Genomic DNA, 15328 nt, shown 5'->3' with positions numbered 1-15328 from the left:
ATTGGGTGACGAGACAACGAGGACTGGCAGGACAAAAAGGCAGGGCTGAAAAGACTGGACGCTAAACAGGTGTGCAAGGGAAGACGTTCTACAGGAACACACAGAGCAAGCACAGGAAACAGAAGTACAAAAACAGAAGGACAAAACACTCAGTGTATCGCTGAGTGTTTAGTCCTAAAACAGAACGCCGCCAGGACACAACACAAGTCTCCAACACAGTCAAACCAACAGAACTGAAAGGGTGACTCTTTTATCCAAACTTACACATTAGATTTTGTTTCAGTTGAAGACTCCCTGAAGGTTTCAATTCATGTCAGAGTGGGTTGATTTACACAAAACAATAACACCCAACACATATTAGAAGGAGGAATAAATGGATAGTTTAAAGTTGAAATGGAAGTAAGGAGCACACAATTGACAAAGGTACTGAAATCTGTTATCAGGAGCAAATATTACAACTGTGTATGTATGAAATGAAAACCTTTCATGGATCAGGATTGAATATTGGCTGTGATGACATTATGAAAGCTTTGAAGCAATACATTTAGAGGAGAGGGGGTGGGAAAGGTGGTGAAAGAAAACAGAGGACACAAATTGTGAAATAGAATAACAGAGTAATTAAACTGATGTTTGACAACTAAAGTGATCTTCAAATAATCAGCTCTGTCATGACACGATAAAAGCTTTGTGGCAATGAGTTGAGTCCTGTTTCCCGATAACGCCTCATTTCAGAAATTCGTTCAGACAAATTTAATTGAAGAATACTTCAGTGGAATTCTTTTGTGTGAGTTGTTGGGGAAATAAATGAGCAGCACAAGGACAGGAGAGGCACCAGGTGAAATATTAAAGTGGATATGTTTCATGACATATGATCGGCCACAGAAAGTCATTACAAAGCTCATGTCGGAAAATTATAATTTTAAATTTATGTGACACTTTTTCACATTAACTTGATTACACTCATTTGACTCTTTGTCAGCTCAGCAAATTGTTCTTTTTTGAATTTCTTTCCCTGCTTGCTTTGTATGTGTGAAGGGTCGAGACAGAACCTCAGTGCAGACGATATAATCAACACATTAAAAGATGAAGCCTGAAGCCTCGGTTGATGTCCGCACCTGCAAAAGTGACGTCACACCACGAGACTGTACACCTTTGTGGAGGTTCTGTGCAGCAGGTTTTTAATATTACAGGGGCATTGGCCCCCACTGTCCCAGAGTTGCCACTGTCAATTATGGTTGCTCTAAAATGTAGAGACCTTCTGCAGTTTTATTGTGATATTTGAGCCAAAGACAGAAACTATTGAGTGTATTTCATAATAGGGCTTATAGAAGCATTGGTGATTAGCATGGTAACTTGGGACTACAGATGAAAAATAGCCTTTTGGCTGACATTTGCAGAAATGTTTTTATTAATGTGCCCTGTCCCGTTCAAATAAACCAAGAAGCATATTGCAATTTGTGTTAGTAATTCGCATAAGCAATTGAAAGACTATTATTATAGTGATAATGGCATCATAAATGGTCAGTTCGAGCCTGGTAAAATGTTTACTCAACGTAAAACAACCCCAGCAGCTCCTGTGGGGTTATTTCTATGCATTCTACTGCAGTTAAAGGGATAATACAAGATTTTGCAATCAGTAAAGTCGAAATAAGAGGATTGTTTTACTCATACAGGAGTGGAAATATGATTACGGCTGTCATTTAGTTTAGGTGCATTGTACAATGCGTGTTCGTAGACTACAGTGTACTCAGTGTTCAACATGAAGTATTCTGAGAAGTTAAAAGGCGAACTGTAAATTGAGGTTATTGCACGCTTAAGAGAGTGAATGGGAGAGTGGTGGTGAAATGAACACTCGCTACAGTCAAAGATAGGTTTAGTGTTGCACCAGTCTGGACCGAGTGCGTCATTCTGAGCCGGTAACACCAAAACCAAGGAGACAAACTGTTCCTTTGACTAAACGTTAACATGTCTTTCACTCATACAGCATCAAAATTCCACTGGCAAATAACAGCAACAACAACAACGAGATAACAAGATTATATCACACAACTTTTAGTCCTGTTATGTACTCTGGCTGCCAGCTTCGATGTCTCACAACACTGTGTACAATTAATTATGCTGCATCTGTAGTGTATCCGCACCCATCTGCGGCCCCAGAGGAACGTTTTCCTTTATTATGGTCCCCGACAACAACAGCTAATTTACTTCACTTCATTTTCACGTTTCATCTGGCAGAGATTGGCAGCACTTTGTTCTTGAAGTGTTTCCTCAAAAGAAAACTCCTCGGTAGACGGGTTTGTTCACAACTGGGTGTTTTCTTTTAAAATGTGTAGTCCTTGTGGAGCAGTTGCATAAATATTAATATAAGTATCACACCAAAATGCTCTCTTTCATGAACTGTTTCCTGCTAAGGTTCTCCTCTGTGTTTATGTTGACAGCGTGTATGATAAGATGTCTCATTTCTAACCCACCTTTAATGCTTAATACATTAAACAATGTCCCCAGCTTCTAGCGTAATCCTGAGTGCAGGGTCTCCCATTCTGCATGATCATGAATCATGTCTCCAATATAAGAGAATTTTAAATCAAGTTGTGTGCAGCAGATCGGGGAGTTCTGTAAACACGGAAAAATGTGAAGGAGTACACAGCAGCTTGACATTTCTGCAGTGATCTTCCCAGGGAAGTCTACTAGCTTCATTCATGATGTGCAGGCTGTATACGTGAAAAGGCTTCTTCTCCAGATGATCTGATTCCAGACTTCATCACCTTCACAGAGACCAAACGGAGACCTACATTCTGCCGCTGCCATCTGTTCCGGGAGCAAATCAAAGGGATAAAATATTGAGCTTGTGAGACTGAAATTATGCACGATTTTATGTTGTTGTTTTTTTTTCCTGTTGCGAGTCATAAAATCACACATAAATGGAAAACAAGAGCATGTTTGTGTTCACAATGCACAGAAGTCTGAACAGGTGCCCGTGCCTCGAAAGGAACGGGCTGATGTTTGGGAAATAACAGAGAATTACTGAGTCAGCTGTGCTGTTCTTCTACCACTGAAGGTCCCTCGGGGTCACTGCTGCGAATATCTGACTCGCATCCAGCTACTTTACAACAAACAGAAAATGTGTTGGATTTCTCTTCTGAATGCAGCCACATTGTGAGTAAGATCCAAGCAAACAGTAAGAATAAGGGTGTCAGGAAATATAACTTTCAGCGTCAACAGGACACTTCTGGTTAATTTGAGTGATGAAATGCAGTGTTTAATGGATAATAATTCTAAAGGCAAGATTGAAGTTGGTTACAATTAGCTCTTATATCATAGTGCTGTTCGTACTAATATTATGTTATCTTCTAAGTGTTGCACTGCAGATTGATGCCCTGTTGTTTAGGTTTTCTTTGTCAAAACGTCATTCATTCTATAAGATTAAGTGTTTTAATTCGTGAATAATTATACTTCATCAACTCTCTTTCCCTGGCACACTTTACAGTAATTGTTTTAGCTGAGGATAACAAATACTTTTCAGCTGGGGGACCTCACACGCTGCATGATATAGGCTGTAACACTCCTTTTAGTCCAGTTGGTGTCCACGTTGAGCTTTGTTGAAAGGTCAAGCCTGTTCATGACGCAGGCTTTTTAGTAGATGCATGACACGTTTATAAAATAGACAGGCGTCTTTCCCAGACCTCGGTGAACCTGACCAAATCCTCTCAAGGATGACGAATTGTTATCCAGGTTTCAAGGAGCAGTTTATCTTCAGAGTTGAATTTTGCCAAAAGCAAACAATCGCACTTAGTGACAAAATCCCCCAAATACCCCGCCCCTTCCAAAACAAAACGAATTGAAAAAATGGTTACAAGTTACCGGTACACAATTATAGCCTTGAGCTGGTTAATACCAACCCACGAATCCCTACTGTCACAACTGCAACATGAAGCAATCACTTATCTACACACAAGCCACAAACCGTCCTCAATTAGTACCCACACAACAGCTGAGTATCTGTGCACTCATTAAGAGAAACAAGAAGAGAGTGGAGCCACAGAAGGATATTGGTCTCTGGGCTTTCAGAAGCCAGAGGCTTTCAATTATCTGCCAATCAGCAGATGAGACTCACCTCTGCAATCACTTGAAACAGCAAATCACACATCAGCGCCTGCAGGTCAGCTACCCCCCCCCCCCCCCCACACACACACACACACACACACTATACACATCTTTAGTACTTTCAGAGGACCACGTTCTCAGGGTCATCTATGAGGACAGAGAAGACAGAGACGCCACAACTTTGAAGCTACTGGAAAAAAATAAACAAATACATGACACAGAGCTGGAGCGCAAGGGGGGAAACAGACAAATGGACAAACTCCTAATTGGAATTCTAGTTTCTCTTTTTTTACGAAGTATAAATTCCAAATTCACATTGAACAATGGCACCTTTACACTAAACTGGTCTGACACCCTCATCATGGTAAGAATTTGTGAGTCTGGAAATCTAATATTTGGATAAAGTGACTTCTAATGAGCATCAAGGTTTTGATGTCCCAAAACCCCAGGACCATTACATCGACATTTAGCTGGACTGGTTCCATTAGCTCCTGTCAGTTTACAGTGAGGAAATCCAAATTTCACATTGTCTCTCATCCCATGCTTTCATTTTCCATCATGCTGTATACAAGTTATCTCCTGCTATTTCGCCCGCTGATGGCCCAGCTTTGATGAGTTGGAGCTGATGGGACCATGAAAAGATGAAGAGACATAAACGACAGCCTACGGAGGAACACAGGAAGGATCAAATCAGCCTCTCCCTGCGTATCATGGAGAGAGAATGTTTCCAGCGAGGCTGCGAGGCTTTCCTCAACAGAGGAACATCACCGACACAATTTATCACATCTGCAAGGCTTTATGCTCAGCTGGATGTTTCTTTGGTGTTGGGAGGCTTGCAGCGCACTGCTATAGATGTTAACTGACTGGACATCAGAAAACATTTCAACTTATTATACGATTATATCTTTTCACTTTGAAGCCATGAGTCCTCTTTCCCTCTCTCTCTCTCTCTTTCTCTCTCTCTCTCTCTCTCTCTCTGTCTGCATGTGAAGGCAATTCACTTCAGCTCACTTTCACTCAGAAAAAGGAGTTTGCTTAAGCCCCTGAAAGCATCTGACAACTCCAAAGACCATTTGATATACTGGACAGTGTGTGAAGAGGTTGACATTCTGCGGTTTACCTCCCCAAGGCGCCTGCCTCGCAGCATTTTCCTCTACATCTTTATGAAATCCATTTTCCTCTACATCTTTATGAAATCCATAAAATGGATCCACTGGGTCTTTCCCCGGCATTTAATTAAGAGTTCAAAGTTACCGACATCCCTGTTTTTTTTGCAGTGCAGACAACTCCTTGTCCATTTATCCGGGGAAACGGCGTGATTTATTTACAAAGCCTTTTACGGTCAGCACTTACAAGAGATGACTTACGATGAGGTTGATTGATACGATACCTGATGCGTTTGATGCCACAAAAAGGTTGCTAATACCTTTTATTGTGTGGTTTAATGATTTGTCTTTTATGTGTGTTTTTATGACTTTATTGCAGGCTGCAGAACAGTCGGCCCTTTGGGGACGGTCTGGCCTGTTATCTCCCGAAGACCTAAAACTGTGGTCAGTAATTCATCTTTCTTTTAGTTGAAAGCACTTTTATTGGACGTGACACATGCTGGCATGTCTATTGAAGTGGTTATACTAATTGCAGATAATGAGGAGACAAAATGATATGACCCTGGAAGCTGATTTGGCATTTAAACTAAACCCCATTAGCCTGCAAAAAAAACCCCACAATTCAACAAGTTTTCCTGAAACAATATAATTCATTCAACCTGCGATGTGAATATTAAGTTGGAATTGTTAGAAAGATGTAATTAGTGGGCGGCCGTGGATCTGCATTCGGTGCTGGGCATGTGGACTAGAACAAAGTGCAGACCAACTGCCTGTTAAGACGGAAAACATTTGGTTGAAGATTATTGAGCATTAAAATATGTTTGGTTTTGATGTACACAGTGAATGATTACCGTGCTTATTAGCCTTTCAAATCATCATATTTTCCCTGTATGGTTGATGCCAGTGTTGTAGTCAAGAGACCAAGACCTTCAAAAAGTGGTCTCCAGACTCTCAGAGAAAGATGAATGGATTTTCTCCCCAGACCGGTCCTGACTGGTCAACTGCAGGGATGTCATTAAATTGCCTTGGCATTGTGTGATTCATTTGTTAACATAATTTATGTGACTGCTTATAGGAAAAAAAGGAAAATTCCCAGAAATAAGATTCCCTTTTGCCAAGTCTTTTGATTATTTTATCAAAAAAATGATCATGGTACACTTTACATACATACACACATTCTGTATATGTGTGTATATATATGGCAATAAAAGAAGTGAAGACAGAGGAATCCTCATTTGTTTTCGGTGAGTGCTTTCAGATCAATTTGAGGGGTGACTATGGTTTGCATGTTCAATATTTGATCGGATGTGTGTCATGCAGTGCAGGACTCGCACTGGTCTGGTCTTGGTCTTGTCTAGGTCTTGACATTTTCTGGTCTTGGGTCACGACTTGGTCTCAACCCTTCAAAGTATTGGTTTTGTGTCGGTCTCGAGACACTCTGGTCTTGGTCTTGACTTGGTCTCAGTTCAGTCTTCAACACTGGTTGATGCATAATGTTATAACATCCAACCCTGGCTCAAGGGAAGCAACATGAAGCAGGAAGATGAACTGAATCAACCAAACTTTTAATGAAATAAACAACCAAAAGAAAACAAAGAGCAAACAAAGCGGTGCAAATAAAGAGTGCTTTTAAACTCAGGTGCTCAGAGCAGGTGTCACACATCAACAATTAGGGCTAGTGGGCAAGACTCCGCCCCTGGTTCACCGGCAAACTGACTGAACAGACAGACGGAAGAAACAATGTCCTGTCACTTCACTTTCTCTCAGATTTACACTCCTAAATGACACCTAAAGTGAATGTATCATCCATCTGACATGACATTAATTGTAAAATATAAAGAGCCTTCTACTCAGAAATGATTATTTTCCAGATTGCTATAAAGTAAAGTGGCAGCTGTCTTCTCAGAAGACATGGCGTTGGACTGAACATGCAAAGAAACATATTTATAGCTCTTCAGTACTGGATGAGTATATTTAGAAACTGATTTCTTGCTCTTCTCTAGTTCTATTCTTCACTTCGACCAAAATGAATTGGAAACAAAGGACATCAGCTCATGCATAACATGTTACAGAAGGATCAGAAAACTATAGTACTGATCCATGACCACATGGTGTCAGCGTTGCACACTGGACAAGAGGTGTTTTCCCATGACATTTTGAGTCCTTCACACTAATCTTTGCAGCAGTTAACACCTCTGAAGCGTTTTCTGATAAGTTTAAGTCCAAATTGCCCTCTACATTTGATAAAGTTTTCCTGCAGCGGGATTCAGTTCAGAAAATTCACCTTTCAAAGATAAGGTTGATGGATTGTGCCACATTTTAGTGATATCTTAAAAAATATATTGTAGTCAGCACACGTGTCAGCCAGGTGCAAATTGACATTACACATTAAAATAATATTTGTATCGAGGTATCATTCTGCTCAATGTGTGGATTGTGGTGGTGTTGGTTGGACATGAAAAGTGTTTAAACATTGAACTTCGCAGTTCATTCTTGACCTTGGAAACTGAAGATGTTATTACAATCTCAACTCAATGTCCACTAAGTCGCTTGTTCTGGAGCTTTCCACTGTGTCGCATGGTCATCATCAGCAGATGGAGTTTGCACAGTTGTCATGGAAGTGCGAGTTTGAACATCTGCAATCCTTGAGTTGATATTGTTTGCCTTATTTTCCAATAAGGCATTTAGGTTGTAAATATTAACAAGGCGTGAATAAAAGGTCACAGGGGGGGGGGAGATAGCAGGTCAACAGTACATGCCACATAGAAGTGTTATACATCAGCTGAAAGCTGGGAACCTGAAGATTAATTTGAGTTACGGCTGAGCAGTGTGCGTCAAGTTATTCTAGTCATAAATCAGAAATGAATTAAAATGAATTGTGAAAGTGTAAAAGGAACATTACAATGAAAGCATATGATGGCTATTCCCATGCCAACGTATGTCTGATACGAGGTTGCAGGGATTTTTGGGTTGATACCATTTGTTACACAGATTTGGTGTTTTTACTTCAACTCAACTCGAGTTGATCAAAATGATCAAAAATCCATCCAAAATACCACTTAGGACACCAAGACCTTGAGGAACACCATAGAAAAATCCATGCTGTGATTCGCTATTGAAAACGCCGACGTCTAAAGATTTCTGCAAGAAATTATATTTTCGGCGATTGGATTGCGAGTTTTGATCACGGCTCAGAAACCCACTTATTGTCAATATTGTAAAGTTTAATCATTTTTGCTTGTTTTTTGCCCCAACATTATCATAATGTCTGTTAAGGGCTTATAACTGTTCTATATCATCTTAGTTTGTTTGTATGCTTAATAACCATCCATTACAGCTTATACACCCTTTGTAAAAGTCATCTTAACCAAAACTATTTTTTTCACAGTTTTTGTCTTGGAGTCGCTACCAATAGCTGGTTGTCTCAAAGTGATATTCTTGAGGCAAATATTTAGTTTGGAACTGTTATCTACATACTGTTTATCTCATTGTTACTATTATTTATCTCTTAGTTACTGTTGTTTATCTCTTAGTTACCATTGTTTATCACTTAGTTACTATTGTTTATCTCATTGTTACTGTTGTTCATCTCTCAGATACTATTGTTCATCTCTTAGTTACTATTGTTTATCTCTTAGTTACTATTATTTATCTCTTAGTTACTATTGTTTATCTCTTAGTTACTATTATTTATCTCATTGTTACTGTTATTTATGTCATTGTTACAATTGTTTATCTCATTGTTACTATTGTTTATCTCATTGTTACTATTGTTCATCTCTTAGTTACTGGTGATTATCTCTTAGTTACTATTATTTATCTCATTGTTACTGTTATTTATCTCATTGTTACTATATTGTTTATCTCATTGTTACTATTGTTTATCTCATTGTTACTATTGTTCATCTCTTAGTTACTGTTGATTATCTCTTAGTTACTATTATTTATCTCATTGTTACTGTTATTTATCTCATTGTTACTATATTGTTTATCTCATTGTTACTATTGTTTATCTTAGTTACTGTTGTTTATCTCATTGTTACTGTTGTTTATCTCATTGTTACTATTGTTCATCTCTTAGTTACTGTTGATTATCTCTTAGTTACTATTATTTATCTCATTGTTACTGTTATTTATCTCATTGTTACTATATTATTTATCTCATTGTTACTATTGTTTATCTCATTGTTACTATTGTTCATCTCTTAGTTACTGTTGATTATCTCTCAGTTACTATTATTGATCTCTTAGTTACTACCGTTTATCTCATTGTTACTATTGTTCATCTTTTAGTTACTATTGTTTATCTCATTGTTACTGTTGTTCATCTTAGTTACTGTTGTTTATCTCATTGTTACTGTTGTTTATCTCATTGTTACTGTTGTTTATCTCATTGTTACTATTGTTTATCTCATTGTTACTATTGTTCATCTCTTAGTTACTGTTGATTATCTCTCAGTTACTATTATTGATCTCTTAGTTACTACCATTTATCTCATTGTTACTATTGTTCATCTTTTAGTTACTATTGTTTATCTCATTGTTACTGTTGTTCATCTTAGTTACTGTTGTTTATCTCATTGTTACTGTTGTTTATCTCATTGTTACTGTTGTTTATCTCATTGTTACTATTGTTTATCTCATTGTTACTATATTGTTGATCTCATTGTTACTATTGTTTATCTCATTGTTACTATTGTTCATCTCTTAGTTACTGTTGATTATCTCTTAGTTACTATTATTGATCGCTTAGTTACTACCGTTTATCTCATTGTTACTATTGTTCATCTTTTAGTTACTATTGTTTATCTCATTGTTACTGTTGTTCATCTTAGTTACTGTTGTTTATCTCATTGTTACTGTTGTTTATCTCATTGTTACTGTTGTTTATCTCATTGTTACTATTGTTTATCTCATTGTTACTATTGTTTATCTCATTGTTACAATTGTTCATCTCTTAGTTGGTATTGTTTATCTCATTGTTACTATTGTTTATCTCATTGTCACTATTTTTTATCTCATTGTTACTGTTGTTCATCTTTTAGTTACTATTGTTTATCTCATTGTTACTGTTGTTCATCTTTGTTACTGTTGATTATCTCTTAGTTACTATTGTTTATCTCATTGTTAGTTGTTCATCTTAGTTACTATTGTTTATGTCATTGTTACTATTGTTTATCTCATTGTTACTATTGTTTATCTCATTGTTACTATTTGTTTATCTCTTTTTTATTTCCCTGTTACTGTGTGAAACAATCTAACAAAAGTTAATAAACACGAGTGTTTGAAGTTTTTAATGTCAAAGTCAAACTTTTACATGATTCATCTTCATACCAAACCATTCTTCGACAGCTCCTCCTCTTCCTCGTCATAGCAAATGCAATTAGTTCATTACGTAATTACAGGAAGGGAGCAGCAAAAAACAGAGCCAGCCCCATAAGAAAAGAAAAACAAAGTAGAGGAAAATAAAAATAACAGTTGTTGGTTTTTTTTGTCTCATTTTTTTCTCAAGTGCAGATTTGAAGACCTTAGGCATGCCATTGTCTGTTATGGGTTCCAGTTGTCTGTTCTACAGTGTAGTTTTAGCTGTACATGGCTATAAGAGTAACAGCACAACGGGGATGACGGGAACATGATGTGCGCTGGAGTGTCTGTTTTTAAAAATGTCTCGATTAGTGGGTGATAGTTCTCAGACGTCACGCTTTTCTCTGTCCGTCTCCCCTCTCTGTTTTGCGGTAGACTGAAAGATATTCATGTTTAAACGTGCAATATAAAAAATGAAAGAAAAACAGGTACACACCCACACCGATTCATGTACAGCTCAAGTTCCCTCAAACCGGTGATGGGAGGGTTTGAAAGGTGCCGCAATAGAACTGCCATAAAACAGGCAGTTTGAAGAAATCAAGGAGAAAGCAGGGCTGAGTCAAGAGTCTCTTTCCAAAACTCACAAGCTGGACGTTCAGTTCTTCGAATAGTACACACACTCGTCCCAACTCTTTCTCGCAGAGAAAGAGCACGTGTCCTTTCTTCTTTCAGTGTACGAGCCCCGCAGGATGATTGTTTTCCCCAATCCCTTTTTTTCCAACTTGAACCGTCCACGAACAGATTAACTCCATGCGTTGAGTTATTTACATCCTCACAGTCCATCAACAGCAGAGCTCAGTAAACAGCCGTGTTGGGGATTTGGGGGCAATGAAGGCTTAGGGAGTAAGTACATCAGTGGCCTAAAATGAGCTAAAGGGAGTCGGTCACATAGTTGTCAAGTTGAAGGTATATACAGATATACAACGTGTAACCACGCGCAAGGAGCACACCCACCTCTCAGGACGACACCGGTTGTAAATGTAATGTACAGGACTCACTACTTTCCAAACGTTGAGTGAACAGTGTAGTTACACATCTTACCTGAGTGTTGCTCTCCTGTCTGACTAACTACACGCTCTACAAGGATCCACAAGCTTAAACAGCAGCACGTCCTTAACGAGCGCGTCTCCTCCGCCTCATCGGATCCGAAACAACCAGAAAAATAAATGAAGAAGACACGCTTTACTGGCAATTTCCAGCGGTGTTACATTCACCGATCCAGACGTGAATGAGATCAGCGCAGATCAAGGAAAGGAGAGGAGAGGAGAAAAGGAACTCATTAAGACCGCAGGGACGACCTAACCCTATTATCCCTATCGCACCACAGAACCACACACTGATGATGGGAATTAAGATGCGCCGGCCTCAATCCACAGACGCTCTTTCGGCGCCGGCGCAGCGGAGAGAGTGTGTGTCTGGATTCGTGCGGTAGCTGCTGTGAAGGGCAAGTTCTGTTGTCTGTGCAGATTGGCGTGGGCGAGTTCGGGTCGGCACTGTGTGGTGAAAAAGGGGTGCGGCGGATCTCCGCAGCTCCCACTGCGTTGTGTTTTCTTTTGTTCATGGAGACTGAGAGAAAGGTTACCACCACACTCGCACTACGACCAAGTGGGAACAGTTTAATCCACTGAAGCTAACTCCTTCGCCGCCATCATCATCTCCACTTCCGCTACGTGAGTGCGCGCACACACACACACACACACGTGTAATACGGATGTATCCAAATAGGCGTGGTATCCAAAAAAGGCGCGTGGTTTAAAAAAAGAGAGAAACAAAGTCAGCATTTCTTTCGTTCATGCAGAGTCCTTTTTTTTTCCTTACAGAAATTTGGTTTTTCCTATGAGTCCTACTTACAGTATACAGAACATCTCATGTTCCTGCATTGTCTATCGTTACATACAGTAGATGACTGAAATTCCCTTTTTAATGTCGCCCAGCACGTCAGTCAGAGAGATGAGTAATTATTTAAATACATTTCATGTTTAAATACCGTCTGAAGGGGTGGGGGGGGGTTCAATGAGAGGCAATATGTTAAAAAAGTATGATTAAGAGCACATACACACACAGTGCGTATGACTTGCGCACATCGTAATATGGGTTTGTCTCTATGTATGTTTTAATACTGTGTGTGTGTGTGTGCTGAATGTTTCCTGTACGAAAGTTAATGCAAGTTATATAATTTATGATACACTGCCACCAGATCATGTCATAAACTGTGGCCCTATGCATGTTCACATTCTGTAAATGCAACCGTACCACTTTGTGTTTACATGCTCAGATGTGTGTGTGTGTGTGTGTGAGTGTTAAGTGTGTGCGCGTGTGTATTCGTGTGTGCATGTGCGTTTGAAGGAACATTTGTGATACGGGAACCCTGTAGGGACGCGGCAGGCGTCCTCAGTCCCCCGTGGAAACGGTGGACAGCAGCAGAGAGAGTACAAACCTGCCGTCTTATCAAATACACACGTACGATATATACATATACATACAGACTGGGTGTGGAGGCAAACATGATAGCACACGTATTTTCACACACGCCGGAACTCTGTGGCACTACTGACGCTCTATGAGCACCTTGTGTTTTGAGTGGTTACATTTGATTACTGCAAGAAAAAAAGAAAGTCTTTTCACGCCGTTGCAGTTTCTTTTGAATGTTTTTAAAGACACCTGATTTCAGAGATCAGCACTTTTTTTTCTTCTCACTACTACTTTGTTTATGACTCGTTGAGATTCTCGCAGGGGATCAGCAGTTTGATTGGTTAATATCCCCCCCCCCCCCGCGTTGTGTTTAGTCATTCGAACGTTTGCTTGGTTTGGATTAGATCCACGGAACTCAATCAAAGACCCGTTACTTCTCCTTCATCTGTTTTTGACATGATAAGACCTCGGTGGTTTTTTTTCAGCAAGATGGTTCACCAGTTGAGTCCAAATCTTGCCCGCTGGAGCCCCGGTGAAAGTTTACCACATGCACCGAGACATTTATAGCATCAGGATTCACTCAGTCTCATCCTCTCTCTTCTTCACACGGACCCCCAGTGTGGCAGAGGGACAGGCATGCACTAGATTCAGGTAAAAATAAGAAGAGATGAAGTCATCCTCCCCCACAAGGACGTAATAGGATCATCGCCTGCGGGCAACTTTCAATAGTAGTTAAAAAATGCTTTTTTTCTTTTTCTTTTTTTCTTTAGAAAGTACTCCTGGTCAGAGCTCTCCGAAGAGTTGATTCATCGCTTGCTTAAGTTGAGGTGCCTATAAATAGTAGTCAGAATCCAAAATCCAATTTGATGTACAGCTTTTGGAAAACATCTTTTCCCAACATTTTCACATCTTCATGGGTTTAAATGATGACAGTAAAGTCTTAACCCTCCCTGTTTTGTTTTTTCTTTCAGAAAAGGGAGTGATCGCTTCAATCGCCTAGCCGTCACAGGTAGACCTCTCGGCGTGAAAGCGTGAGGCAGGACGTGGTCTTGTAGTCCCCTCCGGTGCGCGTCAGAGGTATGACCTCGGTCGGGTTCTGGCCTTCTCCTCCTTCCTCGTCTTGCTGGCGCCTCCCGAAGCCTGCGCTGCTGAACGTGTCGTAGGACGCCGAGGTCATCTTGCGGTTCAGGAGGTTGCGGTTGTGGTCGCCCATGTTCCTGTTGCGGTCTCCGCCCCCCAGGGTGCCGAGAGGATCCCCATTGGCCAAGGGTAACCTCTGACCTTCTCCGCCGCCGCCGACCACCCCGGGCTCTGAGCTACCCGCGCTGCCCGCGCTACCCGCGCTGCCCGCGCTGCCCGCGCTGCCAGCGCTCTCGCTGTCGCTTTCGTTGCCGTGGAGGTTGTTATTGTCGTCACCGGGGGCGAAGGTGGAGAGCCGTGGGGGGTCGCTGCCGTGGCGCTGGCGAGGCGAAGGGTGGACGGGCATCCAACAGGTGTCAGAGTGGCCAAACTCATCACACTCCCTGGTGCACTTTCCTGTTAGGGCTACATCTGGCAGCTGTCTGGCATCTGGACACAGGAAAGACAAAAAGAGAGATTGCCCGTTTAGTTTTTCTAAATTCTGCTCTGTTAGAATGCAACACGATAAATCAAATATTTCTGTTGTATTGTGACAACTAATTCCAGGTTTGTTGCCTTCGTACGGCGGCAACGGCGGCGGCAGTAAATCCGTGTGAAGCCAAAAAAGCACATCATTATACAGTATAATTACAACCAACCAGTGGTGGGCCGTCAGGACCAGCTAAGCCTTCTACAGAATCACAAACTGATAGCTATTTCCGAATTCATAAATTTTTCATAAATACACTTTATGTATTCGAATTATTTTTCCCATTAGCTTATTTTCTCACTGCACAGCTACTGTCTTCGTCAGTTGCTCTGCTTCCAGCCTGCAGCACTGCTTCCAGTGCAGCTTGTTTTAAGTCTTTTATCCAATCACATTTCACCCCTGTGTCTCTAGGTAAGAAGAGAGGAAGCCTTTGCAGTTTAAGTGAATGGGGACGATATTGTTGATTGTCAGTCTTCAACCAATCAGATCTTTAGTTTGACATGTTGGGCGTGTTCTTTGACGTATCAGAGCCTTCTAGGTAGCCTACAAGTACGTCAGCATTATTAACGTGCAGCTCAGCAATAACGTGCGCCGTGATTGGTCAGTGGGCTAGCGTCACTGTTGTGAAGCTGAAAGCTAGCTAGCAGAACTTAGTAGTAGTAAGAGTTCAAGTGGAAAGATATGTAAGAAGCTATGACATTGACATGACAGTTTTAGCGTTTTGCTTGGTGTA

At 40.5% G+C, this 15328-nt stretch overlaps 1 protein-coding gene across 1 annotated transcript in view; it reads right to left on the bottom strand.

Moving 5' to 3' along the window:
- Nucleotides 1-10578: 10578 nt before the first annotated feature.
- The window catches only part of pcdh7a (protocadherin 7a), a 45387-nt gene continuing 40637 nt past the window's right edge, over nucleotides 10579-15328 (bottom strand). The window contains exon 5 of the mRNA XM_079278974.1: nucleotides 10579-14555. Coding sequence (XP_079135100.1) covers nucleotides 13990-14555 — 566 coding nt within the window. The 3' untranslated portion in view covers nucleotides 10579-13989. The remainder of the gene's footprint in view (nucleotides 14556-15328) is intronic.

Source organism: Melanostigma gelatinosum (genome assembly GCF_949748355.1).
Source record: "Melanostigma gelatinosum genome assembly, chromosome: 11".
Lineage (NCBI taxonomy): Eukaryota > Metazoa > Chordata > Actinopteri > Perciformes > Zoarcidae > Melanostigma > Melanostigma gelatinosum.
Note: the sequence above shows the minus strand (reverse complement) of the source record. Positions and strands in the feature narration are given on the sequence as shown.